The sequence below is a fragment of the Tachysurus vachellii genome, chromosome 6 (assembly GCF_030014155.1).
Source record: "Tachysurus vachellii isolate PV-2020 chromosome 6, HZAU_Pvac_v1, whole genome shotgun sequence".
Classification (NCBI taxonomy): Eukaryota; Metazoa; Chordata; class Actinopteri; order Siluriformes; family Bagridae; genus Tachysurus; species Tachysurus vachellii.
The window spans coordinates 10,142,912-10,167,223 of record NC_083465.1 but is presented as its reverse complement, the minus strand read 5'-3'; the positions used below and the strand labels follow the sequence as shown (position 1 = coordinate 10,167,223).

Here is a 24,312-nt window from a genome sequence, read left to right as displayed (position 1 = left end):
TACAGATCAACATGGGCTGAGGAAGGAAGGAAGAAGGGAGGAGGTGTGGTGAAAGAGGGAGCTTGTAGAGGAATGGATGAAGGGAGTGCGTGTGCATTTGTGTGTTAGTGAGATTGAAAGCTGAAGCCAACAGTCTTTCTTTCATCTCCTGCACACCCCCCCATCTATTTCCATCCATCTATATTTCTTGACCCCTCCATTCTGTATGGAATACGACTCCAAGAAAGTGAGTGAGTGAGAGGAAAGAGTTCAGATATTTCCTGTGTTTTTGTCTTCAGTTTAACATTTTTTTTTTAAAGATGTGGCAGTCTGGTGCCTCATTGCCTTTGAATATGGAAATATTTTATGCACTAGCAGATTTGGACCCGATAGCTTAAAACAGTGTGTGTGTTCAGCATATGGCCAGCTGATAATGATACTGATAATATTTGTTATGAATACTCATTATGCACGTTGGGAAAAGGAATTAAAACTGAGCTAACTTGCCTATCAGGTTGCACGTGTTCTATATTAGCAGCTTATTTGTTTTGGGTTTTTTCTTTGATAGTTTGCCGATGCTATTAGATGTACAGATGAATAGCCGTATTTGCAAAATACACACACACATACCCCTTTTCTAGCCTCTTTTTCTTTTCATGGCCAGTTTGTAGCTTGAGATGCCTGCATCAGTTAATTTCATTTCAGTGAAGCACAAAAGCATTTGTAATAATTTGAATTAGAGAACTGCTTGAGAGCTAAACCTGCATGAGTATCATGCCTGAGGACGGGACTGGGTTGTCTCTTCAACCTCGGTTTGGTGAGCACTTGCCAAATAGCAGTGATGTCACACCAGGATGTTTTGCCATCTTTGGTAACATCTAAGCAGTGAATGAATTGTGTTTCTACATCATGGATCCATTTAGATACACATAGCCTTCTATCAGACTCTAAAGTTTACTAGAATTTCCTCTTTCTTTGTAGTATTCCTTTGCTGTGTTTGCCATCAATATTCTTACCGAAAGTCATATATTATTTACATTTATGTGGATCTCCAACACACTCTATATGTATGCGCATGTAAGATAATAAAGACTTTAAAACAGAAGAATATAGTTTCTTCTTTTGCAAAGCTAATTCTTAATATGTGAAAGGTCAGATTGCAGGCCTACAGTGCAGAAGGTAGTCTGACAGTCTAGATGCGGGTGTGCTTCTATACACCCTCCTGAATTATGGGCTGTGATGCGGTGTTTATTTTTACTCTTTGCCGCCGCTTCTTTCCCCATGGCTGGTTTGCTGTCGGTCACAAGTCATGTATTTGTTGGCTATAAATACCCACCACTTCCCTGCGAAGGGTCAGAGAGTGCAAGGAGCTCCGAGACTTTGGACCGTTTGGGCCGAAACAAATCAGCATTTAGGGGGGCTGCGTGTCCGTGTTTCAAGGGGCCTAGAGTGGAGCTCGGTGGTCAGTCCTGTTTTTACCCATGCCTCCCTTGCTGGCTGCATAATGAATAGCTTCCACAATGTGGCTGCAGCCCAGAAAAGAGACTTTTTTGCAGGTTCACTCACAGAGTTGCTTAAGAGGCAGCATGGGCTCAGCTAGCTAAATAGGTAATTGTTATGCGTGTAAGTTCTTGATTTAGATAATTAATATATTTTAGAAGCTTTGAAAACCATTTTTTTAAGCTAAGTGCACGCCACAATATTTTGTCCCTGATTTCCCAGTCCCAGGCTAATTTTATGGCTCAGCAACTAACCAAACTAGCTCTGAGTATTAGCCAGTGAGATCTCTGAATCCAGATATTCGAGCACAAGCCTTAACATATGTTGATTTATTAACATGTGTTAATAATATGTTGTTAAACATTTGTATTATTATTAATATTAAAAGTATTTTTTATTGTTTATTTAACGGTGACAATTTAGTGTACTATTTAGTCTTTACCTGTTTTTTTAAGGTAAAAAAACTGTTTTTCTAAAAGGAAAGAAATTGTCATGCCATATTCAAATAGCTGTTAGCAACAGTAATATCAAACACATGATTCCTGACAGCCTACAGTATACAAACAGCCAATTCTCACTGCCTGTGTATCCCTGAACAAAGCTCCAATTTTTTCTTTTATTGTACCAGCATATGAGCTTCATCTGTGATTTCTGGGATTGTTGGTCTTACAGCCCTTCTTTTACAAAACAACTGATTGCAAATGATAGAAGTTGTGGAATGTGAGCAATACAGCAATTCACTTTTTTGTTACGTAGTGTTTGTTCAGTTTTAAATCCAATAATGTGCATTCATATTTCCTATTCCTAATAATTCCTAAAGAGGATTTCTGCACAATACACAAGTTCATACGTAATTCCAAGGAGATCCTTTTATTAAAAATGCAACATCCTTATATACTGTATATATGAAATCAGTACACATTTACCAACACTTTATCAGCATCAACAGTGCATTGCACATGTATAAGTTCACCGATACAAAATGACATCGTAATCACTGCAAGGATAGAAAAGTGTTGTCATGTGACCCTTAATTCCTATCACAAATGTTCCAAAGAAAATCTGCTTTTGGTAGCTTTATGTCCAAAAATGGGTGAAAATTTATTGTTTTTTTTGTTTTTTTTTTTTTCTTAATGTTATATAATGCTTATATTTAATTGAAATATTTGTTATTTGTGCAAGTTGTGTATTTACATAGCTGTGCATGTTATAGATAAAAATAAAATCTTGAATCTTGCTCTCTCCACTCAAACTGCTGTTTCTCTGCAGGTGCTCTTCCTGTTGCGTTCCTACCTGGCTGACGCTCATCGACCCCAGACACAAGGAGTTGACCAGGACAGTGACTTAATCAGGTCCCTCAGGCTAAGAGTTTGGCTGGCCACAAGGTACACGCACACACACAGTCAGCCAGTCGGCACTGTACAGACTTAATTCAGCCTTTTTGGCAGGAAGACAAATGCAGAACAACAAAACGGAGAAGAAAAGTGCTTTTGAGGTCACCGAGTTGATTTCTTCACTGCTGATAGAATGCCTCCGCTGAATTCTGTTGAAAACGTTCCTCTGTCCTCGATTAAAACGCATAATTCGGTGCTTCCTGGAAATGTTCATTTCCTGCTAAAAGTGTTGTAGCATAGAAGTAGTAGATGAACAAAATAACCTGAAGCAGGTGGGAGGATCAATGGAGTAAACAAGCAGCACTTTATTTCTTTTAAGAGTAGCTGACTATTAACCTCATAGACATCCAGTCATTAGACTAATTATCCGTCTATAGGATTAAACCTGCACCTGCCTTTTAGAGGTCATGCAGAGAGTGATGAGGTCATCTCTCTCTCTCTCTCTCTCTCTCTCTCTCTCTTTGAGTAAAGACTACAAGGTGTTAAAAAGTGAGAGAAACCCTTCTGGTTTCTCCTTCATGCTCCAGCTCACATTTCAAAGGCTGATTAGTTACATATTGTCCTCAGAGAAGAGCTGTGCACATCACTGTGACCTGTTGAGCTCATACTTGCACTGCCTGAATACTGACTTCTCACTAACTATTCCTTTCTTTTGAAATATGCAATATCAGAAATAACAAAATATAACAAAGTTCGGTTACTGTCTTAATTAACTCAGTATTTTTTATTTTATTTATATGCCACGGCGGCTCAAGTGGCTAAGGCTCTGGGTTCTTGAATGAAAGCTCAGGATTCAAGCCCCACTACCACGAAGCTGCCACTGTTGGGTCTTAAGGCTTTAACCCTTTTTGTGCCAGGGGTGCAGAATCATGGCTACCTCTGCCCTCTGACTCCAACCTCCAATGCTGGGATATGTGAAGAAAACAATTCCACAGTGCTGTAATGTGTAGCAGCGATAAAAGCCATCTTCTTCTTCTAATACTAAAAACCTTTACTGCATACAGAAACTACATCACAGCCAAAAAGCCAATCATACAGCAGCAGCACAATATACACAAAATCCTGCAGATACAGGTCAAGAGCTACAGTTAATTTTGTGAAAATATCAGATTTCAGTTGCTTTGACTGTGACAGATGTTGGATGAAGTATTTCCGAAACTCCTGAAAACTCTTGTCCTGATTTTTACTGTACACACAGCACTCTGTAGAGTTTACACAGGATGGGGCATAAAAAAACACATCCAGGTGGAAACTGAAGAATACAGTTACTCAATTAAACACACTTTACAACTGCAGTTAGTAAACACATCTCAGAACACACAGAATGTCAAACCTTGAGGTAGCAGAACTACAACAGCAGAAAACTACACTAGGTTCAGCCAAGAACAAGGATCAGAGGTGACGATGGGCTCAAGCTTCCTGAATCTGGACTGTTTGGAAAATTGTGCCGTTTATGATTTCAGTCAGACATGAGATATTTGTATTTTTATTTTTACATCACCTTAATTTGAGAATTGAAGAACGTCTTCGTTGGAAATGTGTTCAGTTTATTAAAGACTAACAGAGAGAATTTCCAGCAGAGAGAGTGCTGGTGCTTGATTAAGATGATGGGGTGAATTCTTGCTCAGTGGGCCATACCACGGCTCAGTGTTTGATCGCTCAGCCTTCCAGACCTACCCAGGTGTTCTCTAATCCCTCCGCTGGGCACTTGTTTGAAACATGGCACTTTAAACCAGAATATATTAGCTTAACTGCTACTGGGTGGCCCTGAATCCGAATCTCCTCAACCATAGTCTTTTTTTTTTATTTTATATTTTTTACCCTATTTGAAGCAGATGGAGTCCAGAATCATTAGTTATCTTTGCTTTTAGAAATATTCTTCATGAATATTTTCACTAGCTGGATTGTTTGGGCCATGGCTTTCTTGATCTGACTGAGTTTTGTAGAGAAAAAGACAGGCGCTGTCTTTTATTGCAGACTGTGATGCTCCAGAGGTCAGTATGGTTCATGTGAGGCTTAGAGGAGTGCGTGTATGTGTGTTTGTGTGGGAGGGAGGGAGAGAGACAGAAAGAGAAAGCAAGGGTCATGCATTTGAGAGAGAAAGAAGTGAAAGAATGTGTGTTAGAGCGTGTGTGTTATTAATATCTGAGTGATGAAATGCTGACGTCAGCCCTGAACACTGCATCCCTTGTTCTCACACATGGCTATGGGCTCTCACTGCCCTGTGGTCTCAGGCTCACACACACACGTACACAATGATGTACACCACCACCATATACACAATCACTACACACAGACCCACACACGGTTTCCTCTTGTGGTGGTCTGAAAGCGAATTCTGCATTCTCTTTCTTAGCGTATGTGCCATTGATGTCCCTGTCAGCTCTCTCTTCTCTCTACAGTCCTCTGAGAGCATGTTAGTGATTGCTGTGGTCTAGAGCTTCACTCAGCAGTTAATCCAAATAAAGGAACTCCTAAAAGCATGATGTTCTTGTCTCATTTTTGTATTAAGAAAGAAACTGTTATTCTTGTGAACTTGTACATTTATACCTTACGTTGCCTGTCTGTCTTTGTCTGTCAGGCAGAACCCATGTCTGGTGACGAGGGGGACGATGCTGGACGTGCTGTCTGATCTGTGTACATCTTACTCTGCTCCTGTCGAAGGTACGTACTTTACACATCCAGAGATTCACCACCTGACTCCAGAGAATACATTCTGGTATCCCGACCTGTTGGCATTTTCCATTCAGCAGCTTCTGTGTTGTGGTTTGTGTGATCAGTCCCTGTATCTCACATTAAATGTCTTCCTTTGGCAAGGGGAATCACCAGGCAAGTTTTTTTTTTTTTTTAACAAAACACATCCTCAAAAAACCGAATATACTGTACACACACACACGCAAACGGGCATACAAAGGTACATTGAGTTTTTAGTATTCACACCCCGGGACTTTTTTTTACACTATTGTGTGGCTTTAATTATTAATCTGTAAACATTACCACAGTTGTATGAAAAATCCAAATACCAAATATAACTGACCTTGGTTAAAGACACTCCAAATTGAGCTCACATGCATTCTGTTGTGTTTTTTTTTATTATTATTATTATTTTGTGATAAAGTGGTCAGTACTACTGGCTGCCATGGTAATAAAGTTTAGCAATGGGTGTAGCCACTGTTATTCCAAATCAGTTTTTTTAACTGAAACATTTAACTGAACTTAACTACTTAACTGAAACATTCTGGTGAGACATTTAGTGTTTGTGTATAAAATCCACACCATGCCATATCACACAACATGAAGGAGAAGCAGTGTGTGCTCTTTGCCACAGATCACATGCACTCTACCGTTTTCAATCTCACTGGTACAGAAGTCGCTGCACGAAATATCTCCATATTTAGCATACGCCCACATCTAGCTGCTGTCACTCATGTAGCTGGATGTTGTCAGCTCTCTTTGAAAATGTGTGTGAGAACATAGCAATCGAAATGCGGTCATGTGTTCATTTGCGTGTGCATGCATTTGTTTGTGTGTGTATAAGGTCTCACAATTCGCAGAGGATGTTAGCCCAAAAACCAAGCGAAGAACTATTTTCATGATCAATGATCAACTGAGACACACGGCAAGAGGTTATACAAACCACCTTAGGTATTTCCAGAAGCACTATGGACACAGTAATTGTAAAATGGAAGAAGTTTGGAAACACCAGGTTTTGTCCTTGAGCTAACCATCCAGCTAAACTCAAAACAAAAATTGTAACTCTGAGACCTGGCAGGATTGGTCACACTTTCTGTAGGAGTTCTGTAGGCAGCAGTAGGATTACAACACACAGTCCCCTTAAGGCAAAGTGGTGGCTCAGCAGGTAGCACTGTCGTCTCTTACAGCTCCACACAGGTCCCCAGTTTGAACTTGAAGTTGGATTTCTGGTTGTGTGGAATTTTGCATGTACTTCCCTTATGTCTTTCTGTTTTTGTTCTTGGTTCTCTGCTTTCTTTCCATTTACCAAAACATGCTATGGGGTTGCCCCAGGTGTCACAGACTTTTATAATGTATGCTCTTTGTTTTTTTTACTAGTAATTAATTATTACTAATATAATACTAGTTAAGGGGGGCACAGTGGCTTAGTGGTTAGCATGTTCGCCTCCCGCCTCCGCGGTTCGATTCCCGCCTCCGCCTCCGCCTTGTGTGTGTGGAGTTTGCATGTTCTCTCCGTGCCTCGGGAGTTTCCTCCGGGTACTCCGGTTTCCTCCCCCGGTCCAAAGACATGCATGGTAGGTTGATTGGCATCTCTGGAAAATTGTCCCTAGTGTGTGATTGCGTGAGTGAATGGGAGTGTGTGTGTGCCCTGCGATGGGTTGGCAATCCGTCCAGGGTGTATCCTGCCTTGATGCCGGATGACGCCTGAGATAGGCACAGGCTCCCCGTGACCCGAGGTAGTTCGGATAAGCGGTAGAAGATGAATGAATGAATGAATGAATAATACTAGTTATTTATCTAGCTGTTTTTTTTCCCAGCCTTTTTTCCTGACATTATGACAGAGTCCTTGAGAAACCAAACGTCTGTCACTGTGCTTGGTTCTGTCATCAGAAACAATATCCAGCGTAGTCTATTCTCATTAACCAGCTAACCACAAATAGGAAGTGATGCGCTGGCCTGGAGCAGAAGACAAACTAGTATTACAGAAGAGTTATTGTTGCGTCTTGTGGAGGCCAAAATAGATAAGGTTCTAGATCCAAAGTTTACTCAGTCATGCCATACTGTTTGCTGGAGTTAATTGCAAAGGGTAAAAGAACGTAATTGTTAGAAGACTCACTCTGAAAGACCAGATGATGTTCTAAAAAAAATTTACATTTTTGTTTATAGTGCTTTTAACATAATGTTTATAGTGCTTTTAACAACAGACATTGCCTCAAAGCAGTGTTACAGAATTATAGAAACATAGAATCAATATTTTTAACGTTTAAAATTAAATTCTATTTATCTTTAGTGAGCAAGCCTGAGGCAACGGTGTCAAGGAAAAACTCCCTGAAATGATATGAGGAAGAAACCTTTAGAGGAACCATGCTCAGAAGTGAACCCATCCTCATTTGGGTGACACTGTACAGTAAATGATGTAAATAAAGTTGTGCAACCTAGAGTTCCTGAGGAACTAATAGTTCAGCATAGTTTGCGTCCATTACAGAAGTAAACTTCTTGCCAAAGTATTCAAATGTTCACTGATAAAGACCTGAGCACTAAGCTGACCGACGCAATGGCCGTTCAAAGACTGTGATAGTCTCAAAGTGGTTCTATCCACAGCAATTTCATGAATCATCAGGATGTCCATGTAGGAACATCCTCATCAGCAGCAAATAGCCTCCTAGTGGGGAGACTTCAAGTAGGTCTGAAAAGAAGAAGCAGGCACACTGGGAACTCAGGAGGGGCAAATATAGTTTGCAGAGCGCAGGAGAGAGAGAGAAATATTAGGTATGCTTTTAATCATGTGATGATGAAAGACAATGTACATTATTATGTGCAAAGTGCCGGCAAGGATATTTAAAAGGAAGATCCAGAATGTGAAACAGACACGAGGGCCTCCTGGGACATAATGGGGCCAACCAGTCCACAGTAGGCAAACCTGAGAGACTTGTGAGAGTGGTAAGGCGACTTGCATCCAAACATCCCATTTCACCAAACACTCACATGCCCATGAACCCTCCACATCTGCTCCTTTACCTAAGAAAAACTATTCATAAAAAACCTAGACTAAACAAATGTGTTTTCAGCCTGGACTTGAACACTAAGACTGTGTCTATGTCTTGAAAACTAATTGGAAGGCTGTTCCATAACTGCGGAGGTCTGTAAGAAAAGGCTCTGCCCCCTGCTGCAACCTTTACTACTTGAGGTACGACCAAATAGCCTGCACTTTTTGATCGATGTAGGTGTGGCGGATCATAAAAATACAAAAGATTGCTCAGGTACTGTGGCACGAGACCAACCAGTGCTTTCTAGCTCATTATTTTATAATCAATGAGAAGTTTGAGTGAGAGCCAGTGCTGCTGGACATCCAGAGAGCATTACAATAATTCAACATAGAGATAAGAAATGCATGAACTAGTGTTTCAGCATCATGTAGTGACATTTGTATTTCTTAGCAATATTTCTGAGATACTTAGTCTTAGCTACCCTAATGATATTACCCTAGTGACCCTAGAGAGCCTACATGTGCAGCAGTAAAAGACCTTGCTGTGATTATTGAAACTGGTTTCTCATTTAAAGCTCAACAGTGGAAGCTAATACCATGTTTACATATAATTGCACCAAGGGGCAGCATATATAAGGAGAAAAGTCATAGGGCCTACAATATAACCTTGTGGAACACTGAACATAACCTTTGTATACTTAGAAGTCACCATTTAGATCTAAGAACTGATAACGATCAGTCAAATAAGACCTGAGCCAGGAGAGGTCTGTCCCATTAACAACAACATTATTTTGTAGTCTGTCAAATAGTATAGCATGTCAGTGGTGTCAAAAGCTAACAAGTAACACCAGCAAGGAGAGAAAAACCCTTGTCAGAGGCCAGGAGTAGGTCATTTACCACTTTAACCAGTGCTGTCGCTGTGCTATGATGAGGCCTAAATCCTGACTGATACATTTCATTAATGTTATTTCTTGTATGTATGATAATATCTACTGTGCTACGACCTTTCCTAGGATCTTGAAGATAAAGGGGAATTTTGATATTGGCCTATAGTTGGACAGCTGGCAGGGTTTGAGGTTGGGTTTTTTAATCAGGGGTTTGATGACTGCTAGTTTAAACGATTTAGGCACATAGCCAGAGCTAAGGGAAGAATTTATTATTTTTAGAAGGGTTTCAGAAGCTACTGGTATTATCTGTTTAAAGAAACATATAGGCGAGGGATCCAGTATGCAGGTTGATCCTCTTGAAGAAGAAATCAGTGGAATTATCTATCAACTTGTTTGGTTTGTCTGAATATGAAATCTGAATTTTCTGCCTGATTTTTTTTTTAAATTTACTGCTGCATATTGATGGTGTGATGCTGCATTTTCTACAATGGTTTTATTCCTGGTTAATTTTGCTACAGTATTAAATAAACATTTAGGATTATTTGTGTTATCTTCAATTAGGGTGGAGACTATTGGTAAGACTCTACGCAGTACCAGAGGTATATGTACATTTATGCATGGTGATGTCAATCAATTACAATTACCAATTAAATCAATTACAGAGAATCATGAACCAGCCTGTTATTCAAGCACTTCTGAGTAAACAGTGTAGTTTTACAGAACTGTGCTATACAGCAGGTCTGAGTGGGTATTCCTGGAGAAGTATGCGAGTGTGAGAGAGAAAGGGGAGTTGATGAGGCTTGGAGGTTTTGGATAACGAAAGAATGCAAAACATCGCTCGGAAAAACTGTTTGTAACGAATGCATTTAAATACACAGTGCAAACCCACGTCACGGCGAGTCATTCTGACCGATTGTTGTTTAAAGTAGAGGCATGTAAATGTCCTCCTCATACCAGACAGGAGGTACAGGTCAAATATGTAGATAGTTATTACCATCATACACTGTCTGCCCAACTCTCCCATCTTACACAACACACAACAGTATTGCAGGGATGACGTAGTTTTTTTAGGCCAACCCGAAAGTTAGCATCATCCCGATTCCTTCAACAAAACGCCAATGGGATTCTTTCACTGGCGTTTGGATAATTGTAGTAAGTGAGCTCTGTGCCTGAAAAAAGTTTATGCTCTGCATTTAGATTTATTTATTTTTTTTTGATAAAAGTTCATTTTAACAAAAAACAATCACCAGAAGTAAAAAGCTAAAGTTAGTCTCTAAACAAACTACTCCACAGTCACATGAACGTCAACATCACCAAGACAAACTTTCGACAACTCTTTTTTTGATATTTATTTAAAAATATTTTCCCTGTTGAAGATCCGCTATGCTCATTTTGTGGATAAATTTGCAGGAATTAAAAGTTTGGGTTAGTCTGCGAGAGCGAGAGTATAAACACAAGGCTGTAGTGGATGAGTTTTTCCGTTTGACATGATGACGGTTAACATGAAAACTCTAGTCCCATTTAGCCACTTGTTAGCAAATGTCTTTTTTCAAGAAAAAAAAAAAAAACCATTCACAAGTTGGGTTTTTCTTCATTTCATACTTAAAGTCATACTTCTGACTGAAAAATTAAAACTCTTGTGATTTTTTTTTTTCAGAACTATTCTATGAATATTTTGCCTAGTTGGCAAGTTAAAAACAAATACTTATGAAAAACTAAAAATTCTTAAAGCACTGAATGTCGACTTTCATAGGAACCATTATGGCACATGGCAACAACATTCAATGATGAACCTGGACACACAATTTTTGCCTCTGGTAAGAAGAGCTTATTTAAATCACAGTGACCCTGTTGACACAGATGTGAAGTATGAATGAATGAATAAATACTGTAAACACACTGCATTGTAACTTCCATCCATGATAAGAAATTTTCTTTGTCTTGCAAGCTTCTGGATTTCTGGCAAGCTGATTTGTCTATAGTGTTCCTCCTGTTCATATCTGTTTATTTCGATTAACCGTATTTAGTTGTATCTCACACACACCCACACACACACCCACACACACACCCACATACACAAACACACCCCTAGTACTCTGCGTTAGGGATTTCTCGACCCTGCTGATGCTTTCTCATCTTCTGTAGTACAGTAGGACCCATCCTGAGAGCGCTGAGCCTCTCTTGTGCATGCATCAGCAAAGAAGCAAAGGATTTATTCATTTAGGGCTTTTTTTTTGGAAACACACACAGTCCTAAGTCAGACAAATGAATTTTTTTCTCTTTCTTTTCCTGGCTCAGACTCCTAAGAAAGAAGTTGAGCCGTATTGCACAGTTCCTGCATGAGCTGCCATCTGTTTTCATGGAGCTCCAGAGACTGCTGGCTGTGTGCGTGTGTGAGAGTGGATGAGAGGGGATTTCTCTGACGCTGCAGCGGACTATCCATACAGCCTTGTTAAACCCTCTCTCTATATCCAGTTAAACCCTCGCCAGTAAAAACAGCAGCAAGTCCGTTCGCCCACAGTGTCTGTCTCTTTCTTTATCTTGCTCTCACACACACACACACACTGGCTACCTTTCATTCATACACACGACTTGGCTGTGGTTGGTTTTGAAACATTTCTGAGCAAAAACAAACTAAAATCCTGGATTCAGGGAAAGCGGCGTGTCGTCTGGTTTCATTTTGAGGCTCTGTCGGTTTTATTGGGATGTTTGTCAGAATTGCTATCAAACGTTTATGTCCCGCATTAAACCTTGTTTGTCCAGTCGTTTGCTACAAGATCAAGATTCTTGGATTTCTTTAAATGGAGTAAATATCTTGATGTTTATGGAAAACAAGCCACTTGGCTTGAAGACACACACACACCACACACACACCACACACACACACACACCACACACCAGGCGAGGGTATATAGTCAGAGAGGGCTCTTCTACGATGGGAATGTGGTCTGCTTCCTCCCCACATGTGCTGCAAACGAGCTTCAGACAGCTTGTGTTCTGCTTTTTACAATTTGTGTATTTTGTGTGCATGCACATGTTTTTCTGTCTTGGTGAGGAACAAATATCCCCCACAAGGATGGGAATATCCAACAGGTTTGACCTTTTGGGAACAATTGGTTGGCCCATATGACTTAAAAACATATATTTCTTCAATTATTTTCTTCTTATATAAGCGAGTGTCGCTCGCTGGTTCGTGAGTGTTAGTGTGTTCCACTGCAGTGACTATAGACACACCACTTCTTCCACAGACTATACAGATTCTCTGAGCAGTGAATTTATAGCTGAAGCCCAAGTTCTCATTGTGTGTGTGTGTGTGTGTGTGTGTGTGTGTGTACAAATATACATTTCACATTCTTCATTATTTTCCTTCTTCATGGTTGGAGATGAATGACCTTTAAAAGAATTTTGCAGGCTTTCGGTTTTCCGCTCCAGCACCGTTCTGTCATCCCAAAGTCAGGTGTAGAGGAGTAATAGGGTGAAGTGTTGACTGTTTTATAGGAGTGTAAATGTGTTCTCTTGGGTGTGTGTGTGTGTGTTTGTTGTTTGCGTGCGGTTTTATTTTGTAGTACAGCGTTTGGTGGTTGGGAGCATGGTGGCCGAGGTGTCTGTTAGCTCACTTTTCACTATGTCAGCCTGCAAAGATTTTAGATGGATGTCTGAAAGAAAGTACATTCGTATGAAACTCATTGTTGCCCTAACCCCAGTCCCCCAAACACACACACACACACTTGTTTCTTGCTGAGGAGTGCCTTTTATTTCCTAAATGAATTACTGCTGTGGTGCTCCATGTTTCTGAGACTCAAAGGCTGAAATATTCTGTAATGCAGAGTCTATGTCTGTCTGTCTGCCTGCCTGCCTGCCTGCCTCTGTATTCCTCTTTTAATCTCTTTCTCTCTCTCTCTCTCTCTCTCTCTCTCTCTCTCTCTCTCTCTCTCTACCTCTTTTAATCTCTCTCTCTCTCTCTCTACCTCTTTTAATCTCTCTCTCTCTCTCTCTCTCTTTACCTCTTTTAATCTCTCTCTCTACCTCTTTTAATCTCTCTCTCTACCTCTTTCTCTCTCTTTCTCTCTCTCTCTACCTCTTTTAATCTCTCTCTCTCTCCTTACCTCTTTTAATCTTTCTCTCTACCTCTTTCTCTCTCTCTCTCTCTCTCTCTCTCTCTCTGTCTGTGTGTGTTTTATTTGGAATGCCATTCTTTGAATTAATTCCATTTACTTTTGCGTTGCCTATCTCACTGTTTGCATGTGCTGCTCTGTGATTGAAAGCATTCCACAGAGCATGTTCACACAGGTTGATTCCTTGCAAAGTGATGGGAAAGATGTTTTTTCGTGGATGTTGTTTTTCCTGTCCATGGTGGCGCTCTGTGATGTGCCGTGTCCGATTAGATCAAGCGTATCTGTTTTAGTCTCAGTTATTTCTTTCTGCATCCACGATTTTCACTGCAGCCGAACAGAACTGCTTTAACGGACCCGGGTTAAGTCCGAGCGTCTATATGCAGACGTTGCAGGAACATAGTCATGCTGAGTCATTTATAGGCTTTAAAGAAGCTGTGTGTGCATGTGTAAATAAGGTAAAGGTTTCACCAGCAACAGTTCCGTGGGATGAGCAGTGCTTCAGAGTATTAGCTCTTTTAATCCAGTGGAGAAACATGATCAGTGGATTCTGTTCCCTTCACCTTCAGTTGCCAGGTTAAGTTAAAAAAAAAAAAGCTTCTCCCCTCTGGATGATGTTTTGTAATCCTTCTGTGTACAAATACATGTGGGTGTTGATTGTCGGGTGTTGATTGTCAGGTGGCAACTTACTTTTGCCCATATAGTGTATATCTAAATGTTTTAAGTAATGGATAAAACATGACAGGACATGTTTGAGTAGATACAGTGGTGTGAAAAAGTGTTTGCCCCTTCCTGTTTTTTTTTATTCTTTTGCACATTTGTCACATTGTACTGTTTCAGATCATCAAAATAAAAAATCAGGAAGGGGCCAACACTTTTTCACACCAGTGTAAATAATCTGCAACAGGTTTGTGGAGAGCTGTTTAGTTCCATAAGTTTATTATTTTCCAATAACAACTTGTCCTGAATTGTTTTTCCCCCTTAGAATTTTTCATTCATTAAAGAAAGGGTCCTAATTATTTAAAAAATCCATATGTACTTATTTTTAATAGTTGTGGAATGTCTATGAAGCAACAGTTCCATGTGAAACTAGGGAACTACTGAGCACTTTGCACTGAAGACTTCCCCTTCTTGGAAAAGCTGAGGTTTATATCTGACTGTTAGAAGGAACTGCTTTTTAATATCTCCTCATAGAAAACATTCTGAGAATGAGAGCAAAAATATAAACAGTGATTTGCTTTTTAGGTGGCGTACTGTCCAAACAATTCTGTTATCCAAAATGAACAATTAAATATATTTTTTATGTAGTATTTCCACTGTGCATTTTTAAATGAGCTGCTCAAGTTTCTAAAAGGATTCTTCCTGTAACCAACCACACCACTAAAATGCTCCTGCAACCAATTCTACCCAACAAGCAATAACTCTTTCCTTGCATTTGTTCAGATTCTCAGCTGAAGAAGCTTCGTACAGAGACGTTATACATCCTCATGGACTCCGAGCTCGTGGCCCCTCGCAGTCTTGACGAGGTGCATCTCTCTGGTCCAGGGGCCATGCAATACCTACAGAGTCTGGCACACTTGGCAACCAGCATCGCTATGGACTCATCTACCCTATGGAGTACACAAGAAGCAGAGAGGCAGCTCAAGGACGTCCTGAGTCACCTACTGCAGTGCTCACATTACGAAGTAAGGCAGCTGGCACTGGAGCGCCTCTTGGAAAGACTGCAGACCAATGAGGAACACCAGCCTCTGCCATTTGACCTCAATGTGTCCACTTTAACCTACCTGGCATTACATGAGCCACACCCCACCTGCTTAGCAAAGGTGAGAAAATGCAGTCATAGCAATAACACACTTTCCTAAAGTATACGACGAGTAACGTGATCAGTCAGAAGATATTCACAGTGCTGCTAGACAGTTTGTTAACAAACCCTTCACAAGGTTCTGTATATCTGCCTACATTTGACTCGAAACTAGAGCCTAATTAGACAAATGTTCAAACATGATCATTTTTAACATGGATTAATTGTCAGAAATAACGTGAACATTTGTTTCAGTAACTGAACAGCAATAACAATAATAAGCAACCAAACATTTCTGATAACTGGTGATCAATCCTGGACTGTGGCTTGGAGGAATTTTGACCCATTCCTTCTTCTAAAACTACTTCAGCTCAGTAATATTGGTAGGGTTCCTTGTATAAACTGCTCTCTAACATTTCTATTGGCTTACTGTCTGGACATCGACTTATTTTTTGGTTGCTTATAGGGTCACTGTCTTGTCTTTCAGTTTATGGATAGATACACTGTTGTTCTCCAGTTGAATTTGATGGTACATTTCAGAATTAAGAGGTCCATTAACGGTCAGTCTGTCCAGGACCTGATGCAGCAATGCAGCCCATGATATTACAGTATCACAGTTGGATCAGGGTCTAAGGTTGTAATGCAGTGTTTTGTTTTCAAGTAATCTGTTTTGAAGTAATCTGTCTACAGAATACTCTTTCAGTATTCTTTTGACTTATACACACAGTCTTGAGCAAACTTTCAGAGTAGAGTATCAACTTCCTTCTTCCATGAACATTGACATTACTCAATGCAAGAGTAGCCTGTACGTGATACTGTGATGTTACTCTGAGGTTCTTTGTGACTTGCTGTAATACTGTTTGCCTGAATTTTGATAGATTATCACTTTGCTGAATTTCCTCCTTTTACAGTATCTCATCTGCCTTGCAGTGGATTAGTGGAGGTCAAACTCTACAATAATGGTTTTGTAACCTTTTCCAAGCTGGTGAGCTTTTTCAGAGGTCCTCTGGAATCTCCTTTGATTGAGACATGGTACACTTTCATAAACCTGTGTGTTGAATTTTGTTTCTTTTTGAATCATGGGACTGCCTGCTATACTCACACATTATTGCCATCCTTTATTTCACTTACCCCAGTAAATGTAATTAAGGGGGTAGAATAGAAGCCTTTATTTATATATACATTACAGCACAGGGAAATTCTTTCTTCACATATCCCAACTTTGGGGTCAGAGAGCAGGGTCAGCCATGATACACCATGATACCCCCTGGAGCAGAGAGGGTTAAGGGCCTTGCTCAAGGGCCCAACAGAGGCAGATTGATAGCACTGAGGCTTATATCCTGATCCTCCTATCAACAACCAGGAACCGTAACATCACTGGCATTCAGGTGTGGGTTTAGCAGGCATGCCCACATTTCAAGACCATCAGGTTGGGACTTTACTTATCAAGGTCTTTAAGGTCAGGTTTATGGAAGTGTGCCATGTCTTGATCATCAGAGATTCCTCAGGAACACAGAAAAAAAGAGTTATTGATGCTCACCAGGCTGGAAAAGGTTACAAAACATTTCTGAAGAGTTCATCACCGAGTTGAATCAGTTTTGGAAGAAGGAATGGGCCAAAATCACTCCAATCTGTTGTGCGGGATTGATCAGCCTGAAACGTTCGCCTGAAATGATTGTGCTCAAGGTGGTCACACTAGTTAGAAAATAAATTCAAAAACTAAATACAATTGAACACTTGAACTTTTTGTGTATTCGTTTACATAAATTTGGTTTCATTTTATCTAGTTTTAGGACTCGGATGAAGCTCTGGTTGCATTTTATACAAAAATCCAGAAAATTCTGAAGGGGTTTTCGTCTCTTCGTTGGACAAAGCTTATAATAATCAAACAAGATGTTACAATAAGATACCGGCAAAACAGGAAGAAAAAGCAGAACTAACAAGTGTGATATAAAGATCTGAAATAAAAATAAGAATCGTCTCAAAACCCAAAAGTGTTGTAAAACAGAGCCTTTGCACTGGATACCATTGTGTCTGTGACGACCTCCTTGTTCATCCATCTTGCCATCATTTGTCATAGTTGTGACCAAAGTGCTTTGTTCTGTGACTCCAGCTGTTTTAATGATAACTGCACTGCAATCCACACTCTCTCTGATTGGCTGAATGACTCCTCAGTAACAAATCAGCTCCAGGAAAGGCCATAAAGAGCCACACACATGTAACAAACACAACACACATGAAGTGAAAAGGTTTCATATTGTTCAAAAGTTGTCCTATTTCACTTCCTCATAAACACACGATTATTCTTTTCTGCCATTTCCTTTGTTATACATAGCCATCAGAGCAGCCCAGAGCATGTGTGTACACATGTCCCTTCACACACGTGGTGTGCGTGCACGTGTGTGTGTGTGTGTTTACCATCTGTGTCAGTGTGCTGCTGTGTGTCTGCTCTTGTGTTTTATTGGCCAGACGTTAATGTTTAAAAGGCTGCTGTGAAACTGCTCCTGCTTGCTCCAGGGACTCACATTGGCCTGGTTTCCATAGCAAGCCCTCTGCCCCACTAAAGCGTTCTGGGATAAAAGCAAAAAGAGGAACACTGGGATAAGTGCTATTTCATTTTCTGACAAAGCTTATGAGCCATGTATGTTTTCGATCATGTCCATACTGTGTGCGAGTGTGTTTGAGTGAGTGTGTGTGTGTGTTTGAGTGAGTGAGTGACCGAGTGACTGACTGACTTTCTTAGCCCTTACAGTATTTATTACAGAGAGAAATAAGTCAATCAATAGTTTCATTCTAATTTCACTTACAAATGACACGATTTCTTTAGGGAGAGGATTAACAGCCATATTTATATTATACTCTTTTACATCTTGATCCAAATTCCCAAAAAGAAAAACAAAACATTTCCGAAGGATTATTTGGATGTTTCAGTTGTAATGATCTAAAGCGGGTTCTACTTGAAAGCCTGTCTGAGGAAAAAAAGGTTTACTAAAGATTTTTTTAAATAGAGTACCTATAGTAACTAAAACCCTATATGAATGTTTTATCCAAGTTTCTTTGTGTTGATTTTGAACAGCAGCAGGAAAGAAAATTCCAGTATGAGCCTCAACTGGTTAAAGTTCTACACCTTCATGCCCCAGTTATCATCCTCAGGATGTAAACAATGGACGTCAGCACGACATCAGAAGGCACTAGTTGTTGGAGTGGTACTTTTTGTACCATGTAAGGGGTGTGTGTGTGTGTGTGTGTGTGTGTGTGTGTGTGTGTGTGTGTGTGTGTGTGTGTGTGTGTGTGTGTGTGTGTGTGTGTGTGTGTGTGTGTGTGTGTGTGTGTGTGTGTGTGTGTGTGTGTGTGTGTGTGTGTGTGTGTGTGTGTGAGTGTGTGTGAGAGTGTGTGTGTGTGAGAGTGTGTGTGTGTGAGAGTGTGTGTGTGTGAGAGTGTGTGTGTGTGAGAGTGTGTGTGTGTGAGAGAGTGTGTGTGTGTGAGAGTGTGTGTGTGTGAGAGAGTGTGTGTGTGTGAGAGTGTGTGTGAGAGAGTGTGAGAGTGTGTGAGTGTATTACCTGGACACATGACCCTGCTGCATGACAACATATTTACCTTTTAAATGACCTCTGTTCTCAGTGTGTATACCCCTGAAGGCACTCCCATAGTGACAGTCCTTATTTTTCAGAGTGTAGAAAAGCAAAGACATGTAGGATAGAGAAGAGTCTTTGTGCATTGCAGATCAGAGAACGGTGTTTGAGTGAAGATGACACAGCTGGGTCTGAACCAGCTGTATTTGACTTGTGGATCGAAGGAGAGAATTGAGAGATGGGAAAGCCAAAGGAAACTCTGCTAGAATACGTTTGTCTACACAAAAGGAGCAACAAAAGGAAGACCACAGACAGAGAGACACACAGTGACAGGCGTGACCGTTTTCAAAACAGCAGTTACAGAAGTGACAACATGATGAATAAAACAACGGCAGTTACATTAATAATAATAACATTAACCGAGGATCACCTGGGTGCCTACCAGGAGTATACAGCACATCCTGTATATGGTGTATAAAGTGTATTTACAAGATTTCAGCCAACAGCTCTCTTGAATCTAATTGAATAATTGTCTATAACGGCACTTCTGACAGTGGTGCTGCCTGTAATTTAGCTGATAGACAGATTTGTAGTAAAGCACTTACTAAAATATATGTTGTAGGCAGAGAGGGGCAGACAGGGAGACTGATGGAGTGAGAGAGGCGGGGGGTAGTTGGGGGTCAGGCAGAGAGGAAGAGAGACCAACTGACAGATAGATATAGACACTGAGAGACAGACTGTTAGAAATAGACTGAGAGAGAGAGAGATGCAGTCTGATGGAGATAGAAAAAGACAATTAGGCAGGCAGACACAGAGAGAGACAGAGAAAGACAGACAGCCAGGGAGAAAGAGAAATGCCTTTTATATTGTACATATACATTACAGCACAGAATACTTTTCCACATACCCAAGCTTGTTAGGAAGCTGGGGTCAGAGCACAGGGTTAGTCACTGAAGCAGAGAGGGTTTAGAGCCTTGATCAAGGGCCCAACAGTGGCAGGGCTTGAACCCCTGACCTTCTGATTGACCTTAACCTTTGAGCTACCATTGCTCTTAGTAGTAACTCATTCACAGGTTCTTGTATGGTGATTACTTCACATGTTCTGAAACCACTTATTAATTAGGATTAGGATTATAAAATCATGAAGGTCTCTATAAATCTTTAATAAGTGCTATGACCCTAGCTTTGTAACAGTCAGGGATAAAGCTGTGTTGTTATTGGGGGTGGGGGGGGGGGGAAGCAGGTTTGGTTTCACCCACTTTGTTAGACCATGTCACATTTTCCTGTCATCTCTCATTCTGGCCAATTTAACACTTTACCATACATTTGTATTACAATGACAACAAGTGTTTTTACATGAAATCGTCTTATTTTATCTTTCCTACAGGTTCTACAGCTTCTCTCAGTCCTCCCACTGTCCTCCATCCTGCCGTGGCAAGACAACAGCACGTCCCTAAGCGACGACAAGGCACTAGGTCACCTCCTGTCTGTAGCAGAGACCTCCACACACAGGTGAGCAATTTGATCAGTGTCTTAAAGTGTGGTCAAAAATCAGTCGTTGGTCAGAACTTTGCGCAGTTGCTGTTCATTTACGTAATAAGCAGCATTAACATTTTTTGGCTAAAGACCTCCTTTTAACGCATTCACCACACCCAGAAAAGATTTCCACTGACATCAAAAACCCACCGGCCTACTTAGTTCTGTCTTCCCGATCACCCGATCCTGATGAATAGCAGAGGTTAGGGCTGTGGGTATGACCGCAGCGGTGGCAGAAGGTCGTTCGTAGTGTGCTGGCAGGGAGGAAGGGTGCAATGGTTTCAGATGTGGGCTTCCACCATGAAAAAGACCACACATGCCTGTGGTAAGCAGCTCCCCTGTATACGCCAATCATCCATTCACAGCCGAGATAGAGCATGAAGGATATTGATTTTCACCGTTTAAAGGCTCACCGCTACCTCCATGTGCCTCGTGTACCTGTGGTTATCTGCATACGCTCGCACATAAATGTCTGTATGTTTGGATAAGGGGTGTGTGTGTGTGTAGGCATGTGGGTTTCTGTCTCTGGGTCACGCACCTGGCGACAGGTGTGTTGTGTGTTCTTGCAGTAGATGGCTGAAGGGGCGTCAAGTCTGAATTACAGGCTTCTTTCCTATTTCAGGTCCGTATGAATGAATACACACCCTGCAGTGTAGAATTACAAGCAGCCTTGCCATGTAAAGCCAGAGCGCCCTTCAGCCTGGGTCGATCTGCCCGCCTTAACATCGGTGTTGTGAAATCGATTCAGTGGGATTGTTGTACTCCATGACACAGCGCCAGTGTTTTGGAGTGCGGCAGTTGCTCTGTGATTAAGCAACACCATACTGGCCGTGTGTTTGTGCGTGTGAGCGTGCGCGTGTGTAATGCTGCCGCACACTTGTCCTTTGACTCGTGTTACTTTTGGTGATGTGTAATTGCACATTTGCTGGGTGTATTTCGGTTTCAACACACTGTACTAGAGTGTGTGGTACGTCCCACCTGTTTTATGACGCCCACAATTTTGTGAAAGGCCACGTCTGTGACTGCGATGAAGTAGTTCTGCTGGTGTTCATAAACTTACCCCCTGTGTGCAGAAGTGTCAGTGTGGGGATTGTTTGTTTATTTACTGGATCATAATAGAGTTTTCATAACAGGTAACTTTGCAAAAAAAAAAACCTCTTGTACATGTAAATATATGATAATTCATGTGTTTTGTGTGTGTGTGTGTGTTTTAGCTTGGAGCTGCACTGCGCTGCCCTCTCTTTGGCCTCTCAACTGGTGGTGCACCTGGCCAAAAAGACGCCGCTGGTAAGAAAGACGAGTGGGAACGAGGAAGTGAGGAAAAGAAAGAGAGAGACCCATTGTGTTGTGTGGGAAGGAGCTGTACAGTCAGAAGAAGACTAGATCTTGCTCGAGTTCAATATAACACATTATCTGTAGTCGTGTCTATATACCCTTGACATTTTTTTCCTATAGCTATAAACATTTTGCTCTCCCACCCTTATATACCTTTGATTCCAAAACTATTGGCACCCTACATGAAAACAAGGACTAACGCACAACAAATTGTGCTGCTATAAGAATATTGTCTTGTCACTGCACAACCTAAAGTCTCTTATTCCTCTTATTTCAACTATTACACTTTCTTATTTATGTAACCAGTGACGCGCATTTTTTGACCATTTATAGTTATACCCGATGTTCCGGAACGCAACCAGTTCCTGTTATTACTTGTGTTGTAAACATGAATTCCCTCTCCAGCGTCTCTTCTTCTCTCACTTGAGTTTTATAAGACAATAACAACAAACTTGTCATGTTCCACAGAAACCAGAAAGTGAAACCTCCTGCATCCTGAAATGCAAATCATTTGGATAGTTTTATTTAATTAAGTGGAATTTTTTTTCTTCTTTTTGCCGCTCACACAGTGTCTTGTGATATTTAACAAGCCTGGAGACACTTCTTGTCTTGGACACTCTTAAAGGCATTACAGAATACTTCAATATCCTTAACCAGACCCTACAGGATTTCATGAGTTAGAGATCACAGAAACACAAAATCGAGCACACACTGCAATATTCGGAGGAGCGTGTATTTTTCAAAATGACCTCAGATTTTCCACAGATTTGGGCCAAGACGTGTCATGTGACATCATCACAACACACATTCACTCAAAGCTCTGTTCTATTCTAATCACATGCATCAAACATGAGTACAGCTGTCATAGAATGTCATTACGTATCTTTACTGTTCAAGTAGTTTTCTGCAAAATAAACACACAAAACTCAAGCAATCAAGCATTTCTGGCAACAACTCGGCAAAAGCCTGTAGCTTTATTTTGTTAGGCTCGGGCGTTCTTCAATCTAGACCACACATTTTTAGTCGGGTTCAGATACCACAAGTGAGATGTCCATCACAATCCAAGGAATTTTTGTTTGTTTAACCATTTCTGTGTTGATTGGGTTGCCTGTTTGAGTCGCTCCTAACCCCCTGTGTGAGGCAAACAAGTTTTAGACTATAGTATATCCTGTTGTAGACTTAGTAGCAGTCCATGATGTTGATGGTTGAGATGTTCCGTTTTGGTTGTGTCTTCTTTTTGGCAAACAACTTCCTTATATTTAGACTCAAGAAAACAGGAAACGTTTACAGCTTCTGGAAAAAAAAGAATTTATTTAGATATTCTTTTGTTTTGCAGCAAATGCTGTGGTTGTTTTTTTTTTTAAGGGGAAAATAGTATTAAAAAAAGGTTATCAGGGAATGTTTATGTGGTTATGTTTTTTATATATATATATATATATATGTGTATGTATGTGTATATATATATATATATATATATATATATATATATATATATATATATATATATATATATATATATATATATATATATAGCTTATATATGTATTTGTACATGATATACATATAGACTGATTTGTGCGCTGTCTCTGGAAAAGATTGGACAACTGGATTTGACCAGCGTGTTATTGGGAGCTTGTTTGTGTTGTTTGTAAGTCATTGCGATGTTTGTGAACGGTCATTAGGCGATTAGCTGCTAGGTGTTAGGTGACGTGGGGCGTGCAGCTGTGTGTAAACCTTGTTTACACATTTTATTATTAAAGGATATCAAATTAGGTTCATTTTTGTCATCGTATCCATCCATCTATCCATTAATTCAGTAGAAGGTGCATAATATATAAAAATAAAGATTAAAATAAACTGCATATACGTCTGTATATTTTCAAGTTGTATCATTAAGGTTATGGCCTGTGTATTCTTTGTCCAGGAGGGGGTTGCAGCGTCTCATGGCACCCGCTGGGTGGCGCTGGTGACTCAGGACTGTAGCGAGGAACAACCAGTCGAGGTCAAACAGACTGCTGCAGAGGTGCTGGTTAAGGTCACACCCACCCTGCTGACCTCTGACACTTTGCCTATGGGTAAGGGTATAGGCTTTCTTGGATATCTATGGAATAAAGAATAAACATGAAAAGCGCTCTGAGAGTGTGTGTGTGTGTGTCTGGCAGGTGTCACCCACACTCTGGCACTGTGGCAGAGTCTTTTCACCTTACTGCAGGATGAAGACCAGGATGTGAGAGACAAAGCTGCTGACTTCATAAGTTACTTACCAGCACATCTTATTACTACAGGTAAATACACCATTTGTGTGTGCGTCTGTGCGTGTGCATGTGTGCGCGTGAGTGAGTGTGTGTGCTTGTGTCTGTGTGCTTGTGTGCGTGTGAGTGTGTGTGCTTGTGTCTGTGTGCTTATGTGCGTGTGTGTGTTTCCTGGTTGACTTCCTTGCAAGTAGATGGAGTAGATTTGGTAGATGTAGCATTAATTGTGCAGCCTACATGACCTAGAATGGGGTTGATGTGTGT

The 24,312-nt window shown here is 40.7% G+C and overlaps 1 protein-coding gene across 3 annotated transcripts in view; it reads left to right on the top strand.

Moving 5' to 3' along the window:
• Positions 1 to 24,312, top strand: part of thada (THADA armadillo repeat containing) — an 81,276-nt gene that overhangs the window by 51,092 nt on the left and 5,872 nt on the right. For all 3 annotated transcript variants that reach the window (XM_060872120.1, XM_060872118.1, XM_060872119.1), the window contains exons 30-36: positions 2,749 to 2,864; positions 5,455 to 5,537; positions 14,996 to 15,375; positions 20,313 to 20,437; positions 21,676 to 21,748; positions 23,721 to 23,871; positions 23,959 to 24,081. In XM_060872120.1, coding sequence (XP_060728103.1) covers positions 2,749 to 2,864; positions 5,455 to 5,537; positions 14,996 to 15,375; positions 20,313 to 20,437; positions 21,676 to 21,748; positions 23,721 to 23,871; positions 23,959 to 24,081 — 1,051 coding nt within the window. The remainder of the gene's footprint in view (positions 1 to 2,748; positions 2,865 to 5,454; positions 5,538 to 14,995; positions 15,376 to 20,312; positions 20,438 to 21,675; positions 21,749 to 23,720; positions 23,872 to 23,958; positions 24,082 to 24,312) is intronic.